At 44.2% G+C, this 25453-nt stretch overlaps 1 protein-coding gene across 2 annotated transcripts; it reads left to right on the top strand.

Moving 5' to 3' along the window:
* Positions 1-862: 862 nt before the first annotated feature.
* On the top strand, positions 863-24345 carry LOC137427587 (fascin-like). 2 transcript variants are annotated; one of them, XM_068117184.2, is made up of 7 exons: positions 863-1205; positions 14771-15007; positions 21696-22069; positions 22582-22741; positions 22861-22982; positions 23242-23403; positions 23759-24345. In XM_068117184.2, exons 1-7 carry the CDS (start codon positions 940-942, stop codon positions 23959-23961), a joined length of 1524 nt encoding a protein of 507 aa, XP_067973285.2. In that variant the 5' UTR covers positions 863-939; the 3' UTR covers positions 23962-24345. The 2 variants fall into 2 exon arrangements, with proteins under 2 accessions (XP_067973285.2, XP_067973286.2); XM_068117185.2 differs by having other exon boundaries at positions 14771-14912; positions 21700-22069; positions 23759-24075.
* Positions 24346-25453: the final 1108 nt, after the last annotated feature.

Below are 25453 nucleotides of genomic sequence, written 5' to 3'. Positions count from 1 at the left end.
CTGCCAGACCTCACCCACATTTGTCGCTTGACTCCACCCACCATGACACCCAGACAAAATAATATGGCTGCCATCTTGGTTTTTTGGTAGGCCTAAGACATCAAGCAGGCCTGTAGGCCTCTGCTGATTATACATTGCCCGGTTTGTTGCACCAGATTTCCAATGGCATTGCTTGGGTTGAGTGTTACGATGAGGGACCACAAAAAATATAATCGATGTCAAATAAAAAATTATTAGGAAGGTCGAATCAAGCCTGTCTCCACGCATCGTACACGTCTCCCTAAAAAAAATAGCATTACATAATTTTTGAACGGCCCATATTGGGGTTAAGCAATCCGTGACCACGCGACGAATCGGCTCATTCTTATATAACCGTGGTGGAGGCTGTCATGGATGAGAGGTGTCGAGTTACTCTTTTAATAGGGCATTAAACGTGCGTTTCCCAATCGGCCCGTTACCCGATTTGATTGCAGGTTGTGACCACAATGCGGTCGTTCGTGTTGTTGACAAGAAATTACAGAAACGTTTTGGATCATGTGAATGCTGTCGGAGTCTGTGGCACCTTGAGAAGGATCTGATGACTCGCGGTAACGCGTTTCATTGTCGTTGAAGAACAGTGTGGCCATTGAAGCCTCCAAAAGCAATTATGCTTATGTGTATTTCAGCATCACTGTTTGCAAGCATCAGCTTTCTACGTGTTTCCACTTCATCTTACACCATCACCAGAATGACAGTGGCAACGTCTCGTTTTACAGGCAAGTAAATAGGATTCATTGGCTTTGTGTAACCTGAGTGAAAGCACTCCTTGGACCACAGCAATTTGGGTTTAACTCGCTTGCGTCGCCTTAGGATCGGGGTTTCAAGGGTGAAATCGAGGAGGAAGACAAATTGAGGTGAGGACAGACCAAGGGTGGACGAGTTCAGAGTTAGTTGAGCATCATGGCAAAAGGAAAGTCTCAAACCTTCTTGGACATTCAGTTTGGACTCATCAGCATGCAGAAACATTATCTCACGGCAGAAACCTTTGGGTTCTCGGTGAACGCGAAAGGAGCCAATCTCAAGCCAAAGCAAACGTGGACACTGGAACAAGACGACAGAGATGGGGTCGCCAAGGCCTTGTTACGGAGTCACCTGGGACGCTATTTGACTGCTGATCGAGATGGCAAGGTTATCGCTGAGGCTGAAATACCTCATGCTGAATGCAGGTGGGTATACGAGCCGAGTCGGTGTAATTGCATGTGTCGAACTCAAATTCGCTGGAAAGGCAGTATATATTTACTATTTACTTTACATGAAGGTTGCTGACTGGTAGGGCCGATGGCAAGGGAGGTCAAGGTGGCCACCCCCAGGGCATGGCTTCCTTTGAAGGGCCTGAGCTTTCTCCCGAATTATTTTTTTTAGGGTCAGGTGTGACGTTCGACTAAAGTGAGGGCAGGAATTTGTAATTTGCCCAGGATGCCGGTGATAGCTTGCCTACTAGTCGCAAAGGACACCTGGGATACTTAGCGTGTCCACCAACTAATGTCGGTTGTTTAACGTCCATGGCTGGGATAAAAGCTGCGATAAATTTTGAACCCAGGCTAGAAAATTTAAAGCAGCACCGAAAGCGCCCGCAGACGCACAGACAGATACAAACTTCAACTTATGTAATAGATTTGTTAATACTTTATTTATTTACTTTTCAACACATACTGTGAGCAGGGGGGTGGGGGGGGGGGGGCATAAATTCTCTATGTTAATGTGTACTATGTAATTCCGCCTGGTGGTGGTGGCAGAGGGTATTACAATTTCCTTTTTTTTACCTGGGAAACGCTGAGGTTAAAGCACTCTCCGCACGGGTAAATTTATTTTTGGCAAACAGGACGACTAATTGGTCCGTCAGTAAAGCGATGGATAGGCTACGCTCGTATAACTATACATACAACAAAGCTCATCTATGGTTAGAAAAGATAGAGAGAGAGAGAGTGAGGGAGAGAGAGAGAGAGAGAAAGAGAAAGAGAGAGATTAAGATTAATTAATTAGGATTAATTGATCATCTTAATTTTCTTGTGTTGCGTTAGCTTTTCATTTCTGAATCCATAAAGTCAAAACAACTAGTAATAGTCATAGACATTGGCATGATTTTTTAAATCTATAATATGGAAGGAGAGATTAAGATAAATTAATTAAGATTAATTGATCATCTTAATTTTCTTGTGTTGCGTTAACTTTTCATTTCTGAATCCATAAAGTCAAAACTAGATGGTATTCATAGAATACTTACCCTGCGCAGTTAACTTGATGCGAGCCAACTCTTCTGGTTTTGAACATTTTTTTTCTTTGATCCAATATGGCTGCCAGACCACGTGAGCGATGACATCAGACATTTATATTCTCTAATATAATTGTTGCATAGATCACGTCCAATACATTTCAAACTGATCAGACTAAGCGTTGTTCCTGTCGAATTATGACGTCATAATTATGGCACCAATGACGTCATCGTTAACAACACCTATTCCCCATATGGGGTTCTTTACAATGAGCCATGTTTCAATTTTTTCGATGCAGCGGTTTTGGAGATATAGAGGTGCAACATTTTCCGGTTTTTCCAAGATGGCGCCTATACCACATGACCTATGACGTCATGATTATCATTAAAATATTCTGAAGGAGGAGGCGCTCCTATGGTGAAAATTTCGTGTCCATCAGACCAACAGTTGCTGAAATTTTTAAAGTAATGAACGGATGGATACGTGTTGTATTTGTCGAATTATGACGTCATAACGAAAGCACCGATGACATCATCATTAACATGTCTCATTCCCCATGGGGAGTAATTGACAATGAGCCAGGTCTCAATTTTTTTCCATGGGGTGGTTTCAGAGATGTTGAGGTGCGAAGTTTTTCCAAGATGGTGCCTGTACATGCGACCTATGACGTCATAATAATAATACTAATATTCTACAGGAGGAGGCCCTCGAATCGTGAAAATTTCATGTCAATCGGACCAACGGTTGCCGAGAAAATGAATTTTAAAAATGCAGTCACGTACGGCACACGTGCGTAACTGAATGCTTAACCCCGCTTTTCGCTTCGCGAGCGCAGGGTAACAACTAGTAATAGTCATAGACATTGGCATGATTGTTTTTATTTATAATATGGAAGGGTGATGTCGGTGTTTGTCGGTGTTTGTCGGTGTGCTGTCGGTGTTTATTCATTCCTCACTTTTACAAGATATTTCATCACTATGTATAAATAAATATTGATTGTTTCAGACTAACTTTGCTCTCATCACAAATTCGTATTGTTTAACACGGCAAGGTAACCGATAGCCTATGGTATATGTAAACAAAGGGACAACAATGGAAAACAATACCTTCAAGTTAAAATGGCAGTCAATCGCTTCTCGAGTTATTTTCCTCATCAAAAAGGATAACTTCATTGACCACTGACCTCATTAGGTCGACTTTATCCATGATTATAAACCTTGGTTTAGGTTCCACCGACAATCACTTTGTATGAAGTAAACACATCTGCTTCATATTATTTATTTATTTCGCACCGGGGCGCAGGGCCGTCTTAAGAGCATTGTAGGCCCTGGGCAAAGCAATCCACTGGGGCCGCTTCCCACCCACCCACGGGAATAAAAATGTAAACGGTCAATAAAATTAAACCTATGGATTTATTGGTACTTTCAACAAAATCAATGTTCAAACATTAAAAAACAAGTACAAAAAGTTTTAATTAAAACAAAAGCCGCGTCGATGTTACACAATGCCTAGATGCAGCTGTGCCTATAACGTCGATGTTATAGGCACAGGACATTCCTATTGATTCGATTACTTGATGTTATTTTTGTGCAAAGTGAAAATATATCTCGGCAATTTCCCGTGTGTGGCGACGAATTTTTAATATATCTCGGCATTTTCCCATCTGTTATTTCAGGCGGTGTATGACTGACCATGCCGCGATTTAAAAAATATATATCTCGGCAATTTCCCGTGTGTGGCGACACGTGAACGAAGCTATGCTCCTCTCTCCACATTATTGTGACGACGTATAAATTAAATATTTCATCGTGACGATTGTCATCAAATGGACGAATTTTTAATATATCTCGGCATTTTCCCGTCTGTTATTTCGGGCGGTGTATGACTGACCATGCCGCGATTTAAACAAAATATATATATCTCGGCATTTTCCCGTCTCTTATTTCGGGCGGTGTATGACTGACCATGCCGCGATTTAAAAAAAATATATCTCAATGGACTTGAAGTTACAGGCCTTTGAGAATTCATTTCGTTCTATAAAGGGCAACTTTCATCGGATTTTCTTCCCGTTTTTTTTCAACCGAGTCTAAAACTATGTTAGCGACTGTGAAAAATGAAATGATATATCGAATTTGATTTGAAATAAAACTGTGTGAGAGAGGAAGACACCACGGGCCTACAAAACAGGCCTCAAAGCTATGCGAGTTAATAAAATGGTGGATATTTGTTTATATGAAGCCTCTCCCACACTGGGTGGAGCTATGGTTCCCAGAATGGGTGGAGCTTTGAGGTTTTGTCTTCTCTGCAAGAACAAGAAGAAGAAGAACAAGAAGAACAACAACAACAACAGCAGAGGGCACTCTATGACCAGCGTCTTGCGACGCGGCTAAAAACATGCTGTAAAGCGAGGATTAATCAACACAAACTTTTGAACAATATAACATAAGCCTTGAAAAAAAAAAACATTTCAACATATAAATAATAATAATTGCTACACCGTACAGACGGGGATGGTACGAATGAATTATTTTTTATTATGCAAACGTTTGCGAAATTTCTTTGCAGAGAATTGATTTATAATTGGCTTGAAGTCAATGGTCTTCAGGATGTCATTTTCCATGCACATGAGTGAAAGCCAGTTCAAACCTGCTGCCGCATTGTGCTGCGAAGCTGATTCTTTGTGAGCTTCAATCTTGAAAATGAACGTTCCCCTGTACAGTTGGTCACCATCATGCACATGAACACTGAGTGCAATTTCAACATTGGGAAACACAGATTTCAAGTTGTCCGAAATTATTTTTCTGTATAACGCAGGGAGAGTCTCACAATTTTCATCAAGAACCATATAGTGCTTGAGTTGCTGGCATTCATTTAGAAGGTCACCATGATCAAGGTCTTTGTGATACACATTAGCCAGGTGTTCACACTTTTTGTTTAACACTTTAACTCATCAGAACCAATCGTTTTCAATTGACTGAAGAAGGAAAACAAGATTTCCAATCCATGAATATGCATCTGCACGTTTTGTCAGGTCAGAGTTCAGAGAGTCCAGAACAGGAGGGAATGTTTCCACCCTGAACTTTTCACTTTTGTTCAGAAGTATCTCTTCTTCTGATTCGTCATATGCAGTAAGACGTACACTTCGCTTTCGCACTCGTTTCTTCACATCGCTGTAATCCGAATCTGGACACCTACTCCTGGCCTTCAGTTCATATTCACTAAATTTGTCTCTAATTTCCTGAAGATACGTTTTCAGAGACTCAAGAAGATTCATGGCAACAAGTAAGTCCACATCTTCTGACTGCAGGACCTTACTTGTTTTGCTCACTCTTTCGAGAATGTCGTTCCAAAGAAGTCAGAAAAATCGTTTCCAGGTTCTCCATTTTCTCGCTCAATCCTTCTGCCTCTCGCCTTGTGTTCACTTCCTGGTCAGTGTCAGCTGATACCGAATCCAGTGCACGTTTAATTTCCTCGAAACCTCTATGCAGAGCGTGGACAGCATCAAAATGTGACGACCATCTCGTGTCAGACAGACGCTTGACCCCAATATGATATTTTCCTGAAGATGATGCCAAAACATTCCATCGATGTGTAGAAGCCGAGAAAAAGGAATACAGACGCTGAACAAAGTCAAAGAATTTTACAACCTGGAGACAACACTCTTCCGCTTTTACTCCCACTAAGTTCAGGCTGTGTCCAGCACAGGGGACATAGATGGCGAACTCATTCAGTTGACGGATCCGTGTCTGCAATCCAGTATAGCATCCAGACATATTTGAGGCATTGTCATACGACTGACCACGGCAGTTTGATGGCGGAATTTTGTTCCCATTCAGGAAATCCACAACAGTGTCTGCTAGATTCTTTGCTCCACGAGAAAAGATGGGGATGAATTTGATGAAACGCTCCACAGGCTCACATCCTCGAATGTACCGGACGGTAAATGTCAGTTGATCAATGTGTGAGATGTCTGGAGTAGAATCCACACTTAATGAATAATACTTTGACTCTTTTATTTCTTCCAGAATAGCACAAAGAACATGTGCACCCATAAATTAAATAAATTCCTCACAAATGTTTGCCGATAGATACGACGGGTTCCCCTTTCCAGCATTTCCATGCAGTTTGAGATGCTCTTCCAAAAAAGGGTCAAATTCACTCAACAGCTCGAGAATACCTAAAAAGTTTCCATTTTTTTGCCGACCCAATAGTTTGATTCTCTCCAAGAAATGACAAACCTCTGGAGGCAAGAAAGCGAATGACAGAAATCACACATGTCAACACTTTATGCCAGTACTCCTGCTCTGAGCGCTGATGTTTGATTAATAAAGAATCTACACATCCAGTTTCTTTATGCCGAATCAAATATGCCATCATGCACTTGCGATGTTCTTTTCCATTTTCATGTTCTACAATAAGATTGCTGTGTTTCCAGTCATTGAATCCTGATGTAGCAAAGGGTGATTCTTTCTTGGACAATTGGCGACATCCAAAGCAGTACAAAGAACCTTGGGATGGTGAATAGAGTAGCCATTCGCGTTTTACACACTCGCCATTCCGCAGTTCACGTGTGAACACATTCTTTGATGCATACCTTGTCTGAGTTCTCCCTCCTCCGGCTCCGTCGTACACTCGGCGTGAGTTTGAAAGGTTGCAATCATGATTCTGACATGATTTCGGCCCACTACGAATCCAGTAATCCACTGTATTGGTATTCTAAATGTTCCATAGCCGGGGATCTGTCACATTTGTGACGTGAATCGCACACTCCTTTGACGTTACAGATTTGTGTATTTCCTCTTGTGGAATGTCTCCAGCAGCAGGAACAGGTAATCGTATGTCTGGAACCGGATGATTGGATGCAAGAGTGGATGTAGATGGCGATGCTGTATTTGGAGGAGCAGTACGAGTAGCAGGATCAAACCAAGATGTTAACTTTGGAAGTTTGCTCATTTCCTCCTTCTCCCCTGCAGCTCTTTTCCTTTTCTGTGCTCCACTCATTAAAGTACGCTTCGTTTCTGCTCAAAGGGTTATCCACCGAGAAAAAATATAAGTATTTTTAAATTTTATTTATAGTATACTAGCCGAAAGCACCCGGCGTTGCCCGGGTTCTTTTTGAATGAATTTACTACTATAATTCAGCTTTTACTCGCGGCTGTGGAAGATTGACTACGATAATTCAGCTCAGCATTTAATTGTGAAATGGACCCAGCCCAGCCGAAGCGGCCTCGACCGGCCTCACCACCTAGCCTATAACCTTCCCGGGGCCCGTCCCGACATTTTTGGTTCTTTTTGAATGAATTTACTACTATAATTCAGCTTATAATCACGGCTGTGGAAGATTGACTATTATAATTCAGCTCAGCTTTTAATTACGAAATGGGCCCATCCCAGCCGAGGCGGCCTCGACCGTCCTCACCAACTAGCCTAAAACCTTCCCGGGGCCCGTCCCGACGTTTTTGGTTCTTTTTGAATGAATTTACTACTACAATTCAGCTTTTATTCGTGGCTGTGGAAGATTGACTATTATAATTCAGCTCAGCTTTTAATTGTGAAATGGGCCCAGCCTGGCCGAAGCGGCCTCAACCGGCCTCGCCACCTAGCCTATAACCTTCCCAGGGCCGGTCCCGACATTTTTGGTTCTTTTTGAATGAATTTACTACTATAATTCAGCCTTTACTCGCAGCTGTGGAAGATTAACTATTATAATTCAGCTCAGCTTTTAATTGCGAAATGGGCCCATCCCGGCCGAGGCGGCCTCGCCACCTAGCGTATAACCTTCCCGGGACCCGTCCTGACATTTTTGGTTCTTTTTGAATGAATTTACTACTATAATTCAGCCTATACCCCGCGGCTGTGGAAGATTGACTATTATAATTCAGCTCAGCTTTTAATTGTGAAATGGGCCCAGCCTGGCCGAAGCGGCCTCAACCGGCCTCGCCACCTAGCCTATAACCTTCCCAGGGCCGGTCCCGACATTTTTAGTTCTTTTTAAATGAATTTACTACTATAATTCAGCTTTTACTCGTGGCCATAGAAGATTGACTATTATAAATCAGCTCAGCTTTTAATTGCGAAATGGGCCCAGCTCGGCCGAAGCGGCCTCGACCGGCCTCGTCATCTAGCCTATAACCTTCCCAGGGCCCGTCCCGACATTTTTAGTTCTTTTTGAATGAATTTACTACTATAATTCAACTATTACCCGCGGCCGTAGAAGATGTACTACTATAATTTAGCTCAGCTTTTAATTGCGAAATGGGCCAAGCCCGGCCGAAGTGGGCCTCGACCGGTCTCGCCACCTAGCCTACAACCTTCCAGGGGGCCATCCAGACATTTTTTGTATTAGAAGTTTCTTCCTATCTTTCACTGTTTAGGAGATTAGCGCGTGCAGACAAACAAACAAACCAACAAACAAAAACTTTCTTTTATATATAGATTACAAATATTTATATTAACAAACAGATTGATAAACAAAAAGAGAAACGAAAAGGAAAGAATATAGTATATATATGTGCTCTCTCAGGTCTGGCCTCTGGTGAACGACACGATTAGGATAAACTCAATTCTTCGTGCCCAGTGGACACTTTGACAATCATTTCGGCAAATATTGGTTGTTAATGCATTATAATTGACAATGAATTTAAACTGTACATGCCTTATTACATAGGAATGGAAGATGCTCACTATTCACAGTTCACAAAAGTGACAAGACAAATAGTTGGCGCTGTGAAATGCTGATGGCGCTTGCTGGAATAAATTTGAGAGAAGGTCGTGGCGTCATTCAACAAATGGCAATCGGGATGCGCAGTGAAACTTGTTTCGTATTTTACACAGTGAATAAATGAGTGGAAATCTTCATGAAATAAGGTTGATAGGGGAAGGCGGGGCAAGTTGAGCCAGTTTTTGTTCTTGGAATGTTAGGACTGAACTTACTGATGATCTTGCACAAATGAGTATCTTGCCTTCTAATTTAATCCTTGGGAAATATTTTGTAGCTAGTTCTTACTTTCTATCCCCACACTGAAAGTCACTGTTACCTTTGAAAAAACGGAGGCCAAATGGCTCAACTTGCCCACCTGAGGGGTAAGTTGATCCAACCTCTGGGGTAAGTTGTACCACATAGGGGTAAGTTGATCATTGCCCCAAATAAAGATAACTAAAGTAGAAAACCATTGTTTTGCCAGAAAAATATTTGATGTTGTAAAGTTCTACAACACTGAACGAAATGATTACCTTGTGTTCATGGTTATACTTATAGTAATCAGTTACGAACAAATTGAGTCACTCTCATAGAAAAACAAGATTGTCAACTGTGGTAAGAAACGTCAACTCAATCCACCTGTCACAGTTTCAAGTCACAATTAAACAAAAAGTATCCCAAATAGTTGATCATTGCCCCAAATAAAGATAACTGAAGTAGAAAGATTGGTCTGCCTGAAAAATATTTAATGTACTTGTTACAACACTGAACGAAATATTTACATGTACCTTGTGTTCATGGTTATAATTCAATGTGGCAGCTGGATTGAGTTGAAAACAGCTGCCACAGTTTTAAGTCACAATAAAACAAAAGTGTCCCAAATACACCCAGAAAGGCCAACAGTCAGACTGTGGCAATTAAGGCACAATATCTTGCTCATCAATGCCAGCTTCATCATTTGGATCTGGAACTAAAACTAAAACATGTCAGAAATCAAGTCAATTAAGCTGCCAAACTGACAAGTCACAATTGAACACGAGCTCTCCAGAACAACGGGCAGAACTGCCAACGCACTTAGGCTGTAGGATGTGAAAGGGACCTGGTAGGATGTGAAAGCCTCTGTGAATGACTTTGCTCGGAGCGCTTGAAATGGCAGCACGGCAAGGAATGCTCCCTGGGGAGTGAAGATGGTACACCCAGTGTGGTGCAGGCTCGCAATGTATCCAATGACCGGGGTAATAATATGGTATTCTGTAAGCGCTTTGAGCCTTTGGGGAAAAGCGCATTATAAATGCTAATTATTATTATCTCCACCAACATGAGTTGGCAAGTTGAGCCAGACCCTACGGGGCAAGTTGAGCCATGGCTCGATTTGCCCCGTAGGGTCTGCCTCAACTTACCCCAGTCTGAACTTTCTGAGATGTCTCCAGATACACACATATTCTATGCATCCATCGTATTAAAGTCTATGACAAGAATGGAGACACATACCTGGACTAACAATTGTCATCTGATATCCATATTATATCTATGCTGCATATGGAAGAAACGTGAACTTACCTGTTTTACACCTTTTTACTTTTATGGCTGAAAATTGGATTTTTCCCTCTGCAACACTGGTTTCTGTTTCAATTTAGAAAACAATATGGCAGAATTTGGAGTTATGCAATGGGGCATCTATAGATGGCGCCACCACAAAGTCTGACTCATTCATAACTGGCTGGGAGGTGGTGGCTCAACTTACCCCTATGCTCAACTTGCCCCGCCTTCCCCTACATATTATACAATTTGCATATAAAATGAAATGTAATCTGCTGCAGTCTTATTTCGTAACTTAATCCCAGGCCTTTCCAGCGAGAGGTCGAGTAATTATCCACTGTGCCAAGAGATCTCTCATGAACAATATGGCAGCATGGTGCCCATAGAATCGTGGGGCCCCTGGGCAACTTGGGGCCCCTGGGCAACTGCCCAGTGTGCCCATGCCTAAAGACGGCCCTGCCGGGGCGGTGTTATTTGAATGTATTTATACTTGTTTTTACTCTGTCTGCCTGTCTGGCAGTGAAACTGGAAAATAATTCCAAACAGGAAACGTACTGTTTTTCAGGACGTCATAAAGGACACAAACAACAGGCATGAAGAGCTAATGTAACGGGTTAAATAAGGTGGTGTAAAAGACGCTGCATCAACAGCAGTAAATGTTCAAAAAGATTTTTTTCTACAACTCTGAAAATCTTTATTTTAGTTAAAATGAATTATATATTTGAACAATGGAGAACACAAATCACATTTTGACACCCCTCTCCCAACTCCAAGTCCGCATCCCTCCCTCTTCCCAAATCTGCATCCCTCCTCCCTCCCAACTTACCATCCATATAATAGTCAAAACTGCAAAGACTGCTAAGATTTATCAGTGAAGTAAATGCATGAAAAGGAAATTATTCCTTGGCCAAAATTGCTGGAACGGAAGCCGCCACATTGGAACACAGCTCGCCATAGCAATGGATTTTTCTTCTGGAATAGAACCATATTCTTTCAAACTGGAATACAGTCAAACAGAGCTAAATAATGTTCAAACTGCACCTACTTCGGAAGAACAAAGTGACAATGATAGTGTGGAGGAGAACATGGTCAGGGAAGGCCTTGCCTTGTGGAAGAGAGCATGGTCATGGAAGGCCTTGCCTTGTGGAAGAGAACATGGGCAGGGAAGGGCTTGTCTTGTGGAGGAGAACATGGGCAGGGAAGGGTTCGTCTTGTGGAAGAGAACATGGTCAGGGAAGGCCTTGCCTTGTGGAAGAGAACATGGTCATGGAAGGCCTTGCCTTGTGGAAGAGAACATGGGCAGGGAAGGGCTTGCCTTGTGGAGGAGAACATGGTCAGGGAAGGCCTTGCCTTGTGGAAGAGAACATGGTCATGGAAGGCCTTGCCTTGTGGAAGAGAACATGGGCAGGGAAGGGCTTGTCTTGTGGAGGAGAACATGGGCAGGGAAGGGTTCGTCTTGTGGAGGAGAACATGGGCAGGGAAGGGCTTGCCTTGTGGAGGAGAACATGGGCAGGGAAGGGCTTGTCTTGTGGAGGAGAACATGGGCAGGGAAGGGCTTGCCTTGTGGAGGAGAACATGGTTAGGGATGGCCTTGCCTTGTAAAGGAGAACATGGCCAGGGAAGGGCTTGCCTTGTGGAGGAGAACATGGGCAGGGAAGGGCTTGTCTTGTGGAGGAGAACATGGGCAGGGAAGGCCTTGCCTTGTGGAGGAGAACATGGTTAGGGATGGCCTTGCCTTGTAAAGGAGAACATGGCCAGGGAAGGCCTTGCGTTGTGGAGGAGAACATGGGCAGTGAAGGCCTTGCCTTGTGGAGGAGAACATGGTCAGGGAAAGCTTACATTGGGGTGAATGAGGACATTGTGAAGAAATGCCTACAGCAAGGGAACGTGTGTGTTGCCACGACTGGGATTTACTCTACGGTAAATTGAACGAAAACCACGCAATCATGGCACAGGTATACAATCACCCATCCATATCCAGCTACAATACCGTTCCTACCATTGGCCGTGTACCCCAAACCCAATGTTTCTCGGTACCTAACACAAATTTAAACGTATCCACTATCTCTACTGCCAGTACCTTTTTAGGTAGACTATCCCATGCATTTATTATCATATGAGTAAAAGACGCCTGCCTTACTGCCATCTTAACTCTCGTGTGTTTTTACTCTCAATTTGCGGCCTCTGGTCCTAACAGCCCATTGTACTGAAAAACTCTTCTGCACTAATTTTGTCTGTACCCTTGATTATCTTAAACATCTCAATGAGTCAATCAGATCTCCTTGTAATCGTCTCCTTTCTGATTTAAAAAAAAGTCCTGTCTCCTTGAGCTACTCCTCATAGCTTAGTCTCATTAAAGGTAAAGTGCCATTTGCTAGGATAGGAATCATTACGGAGTGCAACTATAGGATATAAAAGAGTGATCAAGCCAGGGTCTATAGTCCTCATCTTCCTCCACGTCGTAACCCTAGGGTTCACGTAACAGCAGAAGCTGCAGACTGGTGCTGCTGCTTGGTGCTGGAAGGTGCAGTCCAAGCACTGGTCGTGTACGGAAGCATGGTGCACCCCTGCGGACTTCTGTAAACACGCTTTCCAGCTCCCTCCTTCCACCACCACTGGAGTTCATCATGGAACAGTCCAGGAGCCTAGAGCTGCCTTGCAGCGGAAGTCTTGCTCACTGATCATTTTTACTTCCTTTCAACACGTTTTACAAAAAAAAAAACTTAAACTTATGTCCCTATCACACCCACCACCATTTACATTGAAAAGACTCACTTGTTCGAGAAGGAATGATTGCAGTCTGGACAACTCTGTCTCCTCCATGTGTGTGATTGTCATATGGGCACTGACAAGAGTGAAACTGAGAAAGGGAAGAGATGGGAGATGGTAGGAAATAGAGAAAAGAAGTTAGGGGATGTGGGAGGAGTGATGAGCAAAGTTTGGGAAAGGATAAAAGTAACCGGAATGAAGGGAAACATATACTCATACCAAACATATGCCACACTTCCATCACAAATATAGAGATGGCCACTGATGCAAGATCACTCAATCATTTGATTATTCTATTGAAACATATTGTTACGTTTGTGGGGGTAGGAGAAGAAATACCTTTGTAAAGTCAGGAATGTATAGTTTAGCATGGACCGTGTGACGCGTAGAAAGCCAATTTTGATGTACATAAGCAGGTTAAACATGCAGGTTAAGAGAGTTTGCATGTTGCCATAAGGGGCGTGGCTTTTGTGTTAACTAGTTCTCGGGCATAAGATTAATAAATCCCAGTGTGTAAGTAGCCCCCTGTGATTTTTCCCTTTGTTCTTATAAAATTCACTCGGCCAACCATGCAATTGGCACAATGCCACAATCACACCGTCAAGCCCGACAGAAACCCAGCACATTTGCCGATCGGCAAGGGAACCCTGCCCCGAACATTCTCGCCGGGCGTCAAGAAAGGCCGTAAGGCCCTACCCCCAAAGGGAATGGTTGGTCATGGCCATGCACTGAAGTAGTGGGGCGCGGGGATTGGTTCGAGTGTGACATCAGCGAGAAGAGGGGAGGGTGTGTTTCCCCCTCTCCCGCGCTCTTCTGGTCCTGGCTTCATGGCGAGCGGACACTTTTGTCTCCGGCTCTCGGCTGCTGCTAGAGTTCGTGCACTTTCGGAGGGGAACTTTGTGGAGCCCTTGCGCGTTGAAGAAGGGGGGATTGGAGCTGGGACCGTGTTGTGCTGGCTGGCCCAGGATTGAGCGGGAGACGTTTTGGCTGCCTGCTGCATGGCTCGGCGTGCTGGCGCAATTGACCGGCGCCATTGTTGGGCGCTTCGATGCGCGGTCTTCTCGTGGACCTACCCCACCAACGTGCTCATCAAGACCAGAGCTGAGTGCTGAATCAACAAACATTTATTTCCTTTTATCTCATTCCCCTGTCTGTATCTGAGTCGGAGTGGAGACGTCTCAAGTAGGACTATAGTTTTTACGTCGCATTTATTTTACCTGGGTTGAAATTATTTATAATAAACCCATTATTTGTGCATTTCATTTCTTGTCTTGTTTCGTTTCTTTGTTCTGTGGGCTTGGAGTAACCCCATGTGTTCTGATTAGATAACGCTTCAGGCCTTCCCCGCGCACACCAAAGACAATCCCGCCAAGTTTCGAAATATGCCTTGGAGTTAACAACGTTCGGTCATTCGTCACCCAGGGGTCTTAACCCCGGGGACACGACAATATTCTGAACGTTGTGCTTTTTGTGCTTCTAAAGTTGTGCCTTTCATACCATGTCTCCTCAGGTTCATTGTTCTTCCACAAGCAGATGGCCGCTGGGCTTTGAAGTCTGAAGCACATGGTCGCTTCCTTGGGCTAAAACGCGGATCAGCAAGTGGCGCTGTGGGAGTATTTGGAGGTCATGTTGAAGGAAAAGAAGAAATTAAGGTTTGGTGTTTTGCCCAGTCTGTATCTGACCCAGAGTTGTGGGTTGTGCATTTGGCCATGCACCCGCAGGTGTGCCTCTACTCCACGGGGCGAAGGTACGGAATTCAGGATCGGCTTTTAAGTCAAGACAAGTGTTCACGTCCATAACACAACATATTACATGAAAGACACCATGTTGACCACTGGTCCAAAATAGTTAAAGGCAACCTTTAAAAAAAAAACAAAAAAAAAAAAAACACATTTATATATATATATATATATACATATATATATATATATATATATATATATATATATATATATATATATATATATATATATATACATATATATATATATATATATATATATATATATATATACATATTTACAACGATCATGGAGGAACTTGCAAAGAAGAGGTATTATCGTGGGGTCTTCAACAACCGTCACTCCGCCCGGCGGGTACGGTATGGGACAAAAAGGACCACATCTGGCACAAATTAAATTTGGCACAAATTGGCATTTCCGAATACAACAGCCATCTTGGGACACCAGCCAGATAGCCGGGTGGAGATGCGTAAACGTTCTGAACTAGAGGCTGTATGTGTGGACACAATATGTCCATCTAACGGGTGAATAAACCAATTTGCGATGGAGTGCTATTTAGCTCGCTCCCAATGACCAAACGAGGTTTCACCAAAAAGAGAGGATTCATTCACAGAGATAAAGGAGGGGGGCACGGCTGCAAAGCAGCGATTACAATCGATAACTAGAACGCCACTCAGTAGAGCGCATACTCCCGCCGTGGGTCAAGTTGGAATAATACGTTTTGTTTAACATCCCCTCTCCCCAAAACAATATATGAAAAAGAAAGTAGGCCCTAACTGTCAGATAATTTATTTTGATATATCTCGGAATTAGAGGAGAAAAACATCATTTAAGAATAAGAATAAAAGCTTTAATGCAGTAAAACAGAAAAATAAAATACCCCAAAAAATTCCTGGATCCGGAATAATATCCTGAGCTTCACCAAAAACTAATCAATTGCTCCTCATCCCAAGGGCAATCATCCCACCAACTTTCATCCAAATCCGTTCAGAACTTTTCCAGATATCTTGCTCACAAACACACGAACATACGAACACACATACACACACACACACACACACACACACACACACACACACACACACACACACACACACACACGCAGACACACACGGATGGACACGATCGAATGCATTACTCCCTGGCGGGAGTAATAAATTATTGCGATCATCCACGCTCATTGGCTGTGCTGTCGGGGAAATTCCACACAAAGACCGCAATCATGCGTGGACTGTGCCTATTGGCTATTATGCTGGGGAAATTCCACACAAAGACCGCAATCATGCATGGACTGTGCCTATTGGCTATTATGCTGGGGAAATTCCACACAAAGACCGCAATCATGCGTGGACTGTGCCTATTGGCTATTATGCTGGGGAAATTCCACACAAAGACCGCAATCATGCGTGGACTGTTCCTATTGGCTATTTTGCCGGGGAAATTCAACACAAAGATAGTTAAATGACAGGGAGGGTTCACAAGGGGGGAGGAGGTTGTGTGTATATACAGACACGGGGGCAGGAGATGGGGTATGGTGGAGAGAGGGACTAAGTCTTTCTAAACACTTGCTCGACATGTTTTATCATTTACGGGAGTTACACCACATTTACGCTAACATGTACTCTAAAAATAACTATTCTCATCTACCCCCCATTTTATCCCTTATATCAGATCCATAACAGTCATGCAGATAGTCAAAGGCATCCTTATAAAAAACCTGCCGATGAGATGGGATTACTGTCCCTGATATTAACTCAGCTTGGGAATTATTCCACAGCAACCTGCTTTCTCTTATGCACAGATCTATCTTATCTCGTCTTCAGTTATCCTACCTTCTTCCTGCCTTGTGGTGAGGCAGTTGCTTTTAAACAACTTGACTTCTCTTCCGAGAAAGCAAACCCAACTGAAGGCAATCTGAGATCATTCCAAAAAGCCCACAAGTGTGTGTCGACTCTCAGCAGAGCCAGAAAACATTTGTCCAAGCTCAATTCAATTCAATTCAATAAACTTTATTGTCATCCCATTCACATACAATACAGTATAAAATGGAACGAAATGACGTTCCTCCTGGACCTCGGTGTAATATAAACATTCAAGCAAACTACACATAGTGCAATTGGACATGACAAGTGTAACGCAATACCATAACTACACATAACAATACTACAAATACACAGGATAGTATACAGTAAATACACAATGAATATCCATGGCAATATGAGTACAGTATATCCAAGTCAACATAAAATAAAAATTTTAACAAAAATGTATAGAGTTTAACAGTTGACTGTAGGTTACATCTGATAAGTAAACCATTGATGTAGCAACATATTATGTATAACAGCATATGATACATGTAGTGCAAGTGGGTGGGGGGGGGGGAGGGGAGGGGGGTGGGGAGGGCGTTTAGACCCTGTTAGTTAAATTAAAGTGGGTGGTGGAAGGTAACAAGGGTGTTGAGGAGCCTTACAGTCTGGGGGAAGAAACTGTTACAGAGTCTGGCAGATCTGGCCCGGATCCTGCGGTACCTTTTCCCAGAAGGCAGGAGGGCAAAAAGTCCATAGGACGGGTGGAAACGGTCGTCAGCTATGTTGGTGGCCTTGCGTGTGCAGCGTTTGTAATAGATACCCTGCATGGAGGGGAGAGAGACCCCAATGATGTTTTCAGCTGTCTTCACTATCCGTTGCAGAGTCTGGCGATCCGAGACATTGCAATTCCCGTACCAGACAGTGATACAGCGGGTCAGGACGCTCTCAATGGTACCCCTGTAGAATAAGGTGAGGATGGAGGGGGGAAGGCTTGCCTTCCTGATGCGTCGCAGGAAATGGAGACGCTGCTGTGCTCTCTTGGCTAGGGAAGTGGTGTTGAGGGACCATTTGAGGTCATTTGTGATGTGCACACCAAGAAACGTGGTGCTCCTAACTGTCTCCACGGTGGAACCGTTGATGTACAGTGGGGAGTAGTCAGCGCGGGCCTTCCTGAAATCCACAGTCATCTCTTTTGTTTTATCCACATTAAGAGACAGATTATTGTTACTACACCACCCTGCTAGCCGCTCCACCTCCTCTCTGTATGCTGACTCATCATTGTTGATGATGAGACCCACCACTGTCGTTTCTTCAGCAAACTTGATGATATGATTTGAACTGTCCTTGGCAGAACGGTCATGAGTCAGCAATGTGAACAGCAGTGGACTGAGCACACAGCCCTGGGAGGCACGGGTGCTCAGTGTGGTGATGCCGGAGATGTTATTTCCGATCCGGACTGTCTGAGGTTTCTCGGTCAGGAAGTCCAGGATCCAATTACAGAGGCAGGTGTTTTTGCCCAACAGGCCCAACTTCCCTATCAACTTCTGGGGGATAATTATGTTAAATGCTGAACTGAAATCAATAAACAGCATTCTTACATAAGTGTTTTTGTTTTCCAGGTGAGGCAGGGCCAGATGAAAAACAGAGGATATGGCATCCTCAGTAGACCGGTTAGGACGATATGCAAACTGGAGGGGGTCTAGTGAGCTGGGGAGTCTGGTTTTCATGTGGCCCATGACTAGCCTCTCGAGGCACTTTATAATAATGGATGTGAGTGCCACAGGGCGATAGTCATTAAGGCAGGACACTGTTGACTTCTTTGGCACTGGTATGATGGTGATGGCCTTAAAGCATGCTGGGACAACTGCCTGGCTCAGGGAGATGTTGAAGATGTCTGTGAGATCGTCTGCTAGCTGGTCTGCACATTCCCTGAGTACACGACCAGGTATACTGTCAGGTCCTGAGCACACCTATGACAGCTCAAGATTGAACTTTCAAACTTGTCCCCCTCCTCTAAAGCCTGGTTGCATCTTGTTAAGTCTGTCTCTAGAGTATTCTCCCATTCCATCCCTTCCCTCACTTCAAGTGACACCACAGCCGACTCCACTAGTGAGAAAGCCGAATGCCTCAATTCTGTGCTTGCTTCCAAATCTTGTGTCACCACTCCCTCGCTCTCTGTACCCACACTATTCAGTCGTACCCAACTGCTCCTGGACTCTGTATCTCTTGCCCTTGAGAAGGTGGTGAAGTTTCTGGTGACTCTCGACTCTAATTCTGCAACTGGACCAGATGGCATCAGTTCACGTCTCCAAAAAAACCCACTCTGCTGCTCTTGCGCATCCACTTTCTGCTCATTTAATCCTCCCATTCACCCTAGGTCATCTTCCATCTGCTTGGAAATCAGCCACCATCACAGCATTACATAACAAGATGCAAAAAACAATCCTGTTCACTTACTTACAAGCAACAGCAAGGCCATGGAATCCATTATCATAGTTGATATGAAATCCTTCCGTTTCTCCAACAGCTTCATCTCAGATGACCAATTTGTATTCAGACCAGGTCTATCTTGGAAATGCTGCTCCAACTCTCCCAACAATGGATGGAGGCCCTCAATGTCAGACATGAGATCAGGACCATCTCTCCAGACATAACTCGTGCTTTTGATACAGTCGGGCACCCCACCTTGCTCGCCTATGGAATCCAAAGCCAACTCTACTCTTGGGTCACTGACTTCCTCTACTCTCAAAGTTAACATGTGGCTCTCAATGGAATATTTTCCTCTCCTCTCCCTGTTAAGACTGGAGTACCCAAGGCAGTGTTCTAGGTCCAATCTTATTCCTAATCTTCATCAATGATCTCCATGACTCTCTGGAAAATCCCCTATCTATTTGCTGACATCTCCACCCTCTGCTGTGACATACCTAGTCCTTCAGATATGACATCCCTCCGCAGCAGCCTCTTCCCTCTCTTCATACCTTGATAAAATCACAAGCTGGTCAAACACTTGGAAAATGTCTTTCAATCCAGATAAATGTCACTATCTCTCTCCGAAAAGACCATAGGGCAAATCCCCCAACCCACCTCGCCCCCCCCCCCCGCCCCCATCAACTTTCTTAACAATTCTCTTGAGGATATTCAGTCACTCACACACCTGGGTTTCACTCTCAACCATTTCCTTTCTGGGGCAAACCACATTTCAAGGGATGGCCTCCAAAGCCAGACGCCGGCTGGGCATCCTCCATCGTGCAAAGTCCTTCCTTGGCACACCTGTACTCTTGTCCACCTACAAGGCCTTCATCTGCAGCTTGATGGAGCTTGATGCTTTCCCCTCTGGGCTGGCTCCCCTGCCTCACACAATGCTCAGCCTGATGCCATGGAAACCAATGCCTTCAGGATTATTGGAATCTCTTGCAATGAAGTTGATTCTATGGGCCTATCACTTTCCCATCACAGACAGGTCACTGGTCTCTCTGTCTTTCAGTATTTGGTCTTCCATTTGATTAAGCTTGTACCATATCCTGATGCTGTGCTGCCCCGCTGACGGACCTCTGGTAGCTTGTACCTGTTGCTTGGTTTGAGCCTGGGGAGTAACTGCTGAAATCTATCTATACGGGTTCTTCTGGACAACTTTGTACCTTGTTCCTTTCACACTTCTTTCTACTTTTACACATTTCTCTTTGTTCATTCTAATTCTTGCTTTTTCTTTATTTCTGTCTTTTTTGATCTATCTGTCTAAGGAGAAATGAATTCTTGCAAAAAGTTTTCTGTAAGGACCACTTGGCTGCGCCTGAATGGGTTTGAGAGTTGTGGAGTCGTGGAAAAACACGAATATGATCCAGGTTCCTCCTGATGACTCCATCTTTGCTGATGACTCCAATGCAGTATTTGGTCTTCTATTTGATTATACAGCCTCCTTTCTTTTATAGCACCCTCTGCTCTTCCCATGCTTTGTCACCCCCAGGTTTCTGCAGGGTGCACGCGCTCCACCATCAACCCCCTTCTGGTGAAACTCTCAAAACCCAGAATCAATGCTCATCTCCACTTGTTTGTTCCAATTTTTTTTCCCACCTGTGGAACCAACTTCCACATTTTTTTTTCAATCTTGTTCTTCCCTCCAGGTCTTCAGGACAACTGTTCACCACCATCTCAGATCGTCCCCAATCCAACACCAGGATCGTTTCTATCCACATGAATGCCCACCTCCTTCCAAATTTCCATTTTTTCCTTCCTGAAAGATTGCTTCTGTTTCCATCTTGTCAACCCCATGCGTCCTCCCTTACCCCTTATTCCTCTGCACACACATTGTTTGTCCAGGTCTTCCTCTATTTTGTTCTTCAACCCTGCTGTTGGCGTTTTCCCCCTTTCTCTACTCTTCCTTTTGTTCTAGTGTTGCGTCCTGCTCCATTCAATGTTGTAGTTTTTCCACGAGCTTTAACCTCGCATCCAAAAAAAAGAAAAAAAGTCTATTTTAACTTTACTATCAATACAGAACTACCTTGAGAGGCCATTTTTCCCCACAGAGCAGGGGTTGGCCTTTTTTTGGGCACCATGGTCCCCTTTTTTGAAGCAATGTTTTACGGACGGATGCCCTTCCTGCCGCCAACCCTGTTAGTCACCTCTTGCGACACACAGGGAATTACCAGTGAACTGGTACTCAATTTGCCGACCTCAGAAGGAAGACAGGCTGAATCAACCCCCCTGTGTTCATTCAGTGATCGACCAGGATTCAAACCCAGGATCCCAGGATCCCAAGCCCAAACCCTAACCGCTAAACCAATGCCAGGCTAACTTTACTATCAATATGATCTAAGAAATAAAGTTTTAAAATAACGATTGATGAGTCATAGCATTGACGCTAATGGTGATGGTGTGTATGGCTCAGGCAGTATGCACGCCTCAACGACGACCAGCTCACACTTGATAGAAACATTCCGTGGGGAGTCTCTTGCCTCATCATGCTGGACTTCCAAGGTGGCCGGTACAGCCTAAAGACCTGTGACAACCGCTACGTGCGACAAGACGGGAGGCTTGTAAATCAGCCGGAGTCAGGCACAAAATACATGCTCGAGTTCAAGGCAGGAAACATGGCATTCAAGGCGGAAGACGGGAAATATCTCTCCGTCGTTGGACCATCAGGAACGCTGCAAGTCGGAAAGAACTCCAAGGCAGGAAAAGACGACTTCTTCTTGCTCACAGACAGCCACCCTCAGGTGGTGATTTTGAGTTACGATGGGCGAGTGCTGACCACATGTCAAGGTTAGTGCTTTTTTATCTGGGGTTACAGAAGGGCAATGCCAATAGTCATTCATCATTAGTTCCTGTAACAAAGGAGCTGAAGTAATGGGGAAATTGAAAGGCTGGATCAGGGAGAGCTTATATTGATTGAGGCCTTGAAATGCTGAAGGTAAAGTTTCTCAATCCAAGCAAGGGCAACTGGGTTGAGAATAGACCAATAAACATGTTGTCAAGCTTAAATGAAGGAGATATGCTTCTTAAAACGTAAGTTTTGGACTGGCAGGGTAGCCTCGAGGTGTGCACACTTGACTCAGAACTGTCTAGCCTGGGTATCGAATCTTGACCCAGCTATAAACTGTCCTGGTGTCTCTCAGCCCTCAAGCAGGGCGATTCGTCAATGTGTGTGGCCTCTCTCAGATAGACGTTAAACTGGGCGTTAAACCTTAAATAATGTCTTGATGAATCCGGCGTATTTTTACATTTGTAGATCCAGAAGCATATACTTGTAGTCACCATTTCTATGGCAACTGCAGGTATTGACATCACCGCACTTCAGGGAAAGGAAGCGAGGGATGAAGAGACATTCCAACTGGAGATGGAGAAAGGCAGTGACAAGGTGGTCCTCCGCACCATGCACGGATCATTCTGGATAATTGTTAGATCTTCGCGTATTCAATCCACGGGTCAAATGAGGTGACTTTTTTTTTCTTCCTTTCTTTCATAATCTGTGAGGAAGTAGATTTCCATAATTGTTTGGCCAGTCTAAGTTCGTAATCATTGACGTTAAGTTTGCATGATGATCACCCCCAAAGGATGGTTGACAGCTACTTTGACATCGTGTGGTGCGGCCGGAGGATTGCCATCAAAGCTTCTACCGGAAAGTTCCTCAGCACCTTGAAGAACGGCCAAATCTACTCAACAAATGTTGCAATCGGTAAGTTGGAACACCTCAAATTAGTCTCCCAAAAGGAAGATGTTGATGTCTTTGGTAGGACTTGGCCAGAGTTCGAACCGCCGCCCTCCTCTAGACTTAAAGCGGAAGCTCTAACCACTATGCCACTGCGGTTGGTTATACCTTCACCAATTGACCAGTGGCGTTTACACTTTGATCAAAGACACGGTCAAGGTTTCAGGATATGTGTGGAGTTATGGGGGAAATCTCCCAATCATAGTAGTTGCCATGGTGTGTGCAGGAAAATCAGAGGAGTTCATGCTGAAGTTAATAAACCGGCCTATCATGGTGCTACGTGGAGAACATGGTTTCATTGCCTGCCGCGCCGATGCTCTCGACTGCAACCGTTCTTCTTATGAAGTCTTTCGCCTAGACTTCCAAGATGGGGCCTACACTATTCAAGGTTTTTACGTTTGATTGTGGGGCGATATTATTTAATTTATGTGAAGCATGTTATTGCCAGTTCTACGTTACCCTGAGGCATTTAGGAGGAGGACCACAAAGTGTGGACTGGCACCACGTGTAGAATAGGCCTGGCGCAGTAGCAATAGAGACCCAATAGTAGGGCATTGCCCTACTACCTGAATGTCATTTTTTGAGTCACCTGGGTTTTTAGCAATGGAGACCTTTTTATTCTCAGCAATAACAGTAACTTGTACTTGAACAGCATGAGACTAACATCTTGTGAGATTTTTTTTAAAGTACAGTATTTTAATGTGTATCAGTTTGAAAATACTTTTCACATCCACTGTCTGCAGCATCAAACGGCAAGTTTTGGTCTATAGGCCCTGGAAAGGTTGTGGGCCTAGCATCGTGCGCAACACCTTTCCTGTTCGAGTTCATCGCACTTAGCCGCATCGCCATCCGTGCGCCCAATGGAAAGTACGTGCAAGGAGATCAGGCTGGTCTTCTGACTGCACGAGCTGAGTGTGCAGGCCCCACTGCACTCTGGGAGTATTAGATCAGTACAGACAAAAGGGTGGCAGCACGACTTGGCATTTGTGCAATTCTTGAGTGTTGAAACAGGGCTCCGATTCATTTTCCGGATCAACCGGGTCAAGGCTCAAACTTTGACCCATAAACAGCATCTTCTTCCTGTTTTCTTCATGAGCTGAAAAAATGTATCCTTCCCTTTCTTTCTCATGATTCGGGTTATTTTCCGAGTATATTAAGCATAAAGGAATCAATATTGAAACCCAATCTGTAGTTTTATAATACGGTCAAGTTAAAGAAAATTGTCATTCAGACTCCTTTGCTGATGTAGTATAAGAAAATTAAACAGCAAAACCAATAAAAGCTTATATTGTATTTTGAGTAAAGTGGTGGCAAAATGTCCCCCTTCCAGTATGTACGTGTTTGTCTATATTATTGCATCGACGGTCTGCGAGAGCGGAGGATCCCCGCGCTGAAGCGATGTGCTTCGAGAATGGATGAAATGAAAGGGAATCACTCCTGAGCCATTAGCATGGATTCCCCTGGTTGGAATCCAAATACCACCACTTTCTTCAAGCAGACATTAACAAATTTTATCTATCCCAGGGATATACCAAAAGCTGGGCCCAAACAGTTTATGCGTATGAGGATGGTAATGGTGGGTCACTACACACCACCTGTACTGATGGAATATAATATTCTATTGAAAAGAGACACAGGATGACAAAAACAGAGAATCCCGAGATAATCGATTAGGGTTAGGGTTAGGGTTGTTAGTGTTAGGGTTAGGGTTAGGGTTGTTAGTGTTAGGGTTAGGGTTAGGGTTGTTAGTGTTAGGGTTAGGGTTGTTAGGGACATGAATATAGGGAAATATTTAAATGCACTTCATGATCCAGTAAAAGGAAAAGCAGTTAATACAAAATAATGGGCCGAGGGTGCCATGGCACACAATCATTCTTTCACAATGTGGGAGGGGGGTAAGCAAGGTCTTTAAGTGGATATGGAGATCAATACGTTCCATGGCAAGCAGGTCTCCACCCCACAACATAGACCAGCGAGCAGCACTGACCAACACACAGCCGCTGCATTCAGCAGAGAGGGGAAATGTCCAATGGTTGAGGATGGCAGAGAGCAGACGGGCAAGAGAGCTCGAAGGATGGCCAGAGACTAAATCTCAGACAGAACAGGCCCCTACCCCACCTTGTGCCTCTGAACGTTCTTTGCTCATGGTATACCACAGGAACCCAGTGAGGTGGCACATTGTGGTCTTGGTGGTGACACCACACGGACATGGCATTCTCAACGATGCCCTCCATACCAATGGCGCGATACCTTGCAGTGCACCAATGTCAGCACGTCCTCCTGGGTCCTTATAATGGCTGGAGCCGCAATGGATGTCTTGTACCTAGGCGTGGTGCGTGTGTTCGTAGAGGTGTTTATAGGCCCACACACAAGCTGCGAACATATCAAATATTCACCCCTCTCATCGCCTTGCCTGACTGGCTCACAGAGGACATGTA

This window comes from Myxine glutinosa, chromosome 5 (genome assembly GCF_964187855.1).
Source record: "Myxine glutinosa chromosome 5, kmMyxGlut1.1, whole genome shotgun sequence".
NCBI classification, from domain to species: Eukaryota; Metazoa; Chordata; class Myxini; order Myxiniformes; family Myxinidae; genus Myxine; species Myxine glutinosa.
The sequence above is the reverse complement of the archived record's forward strand: the minus strand, read 5'-3'. Positions and strand labels throughout refer to the sequence as shown.

Bases quoted from the DNA above. Each gene is read 5' to 3' on its own strand.
- LOC137427587 (XM_068117184.2), top strand. From the start codon at position 940: ATGGCAAAAGGAAAGTCTCAAACCTTCTTGGACATTCAGTTTGGACTC. The intron at 1,206-14,770 runs GTGGGTATACGA...ATGTCTCCTCAG, and splicing joins ATACCTCATGCTGAATGCAG to GTTCATTGTTCTTCCACAAG. The intron at 22,983-23,241 runs GTAAGTTGGAAC...TGGTGTGTGCAG, and splicing joins CTCAACAAATGTTGCAATCG to GAAAATCAGAGGAGTTCATG.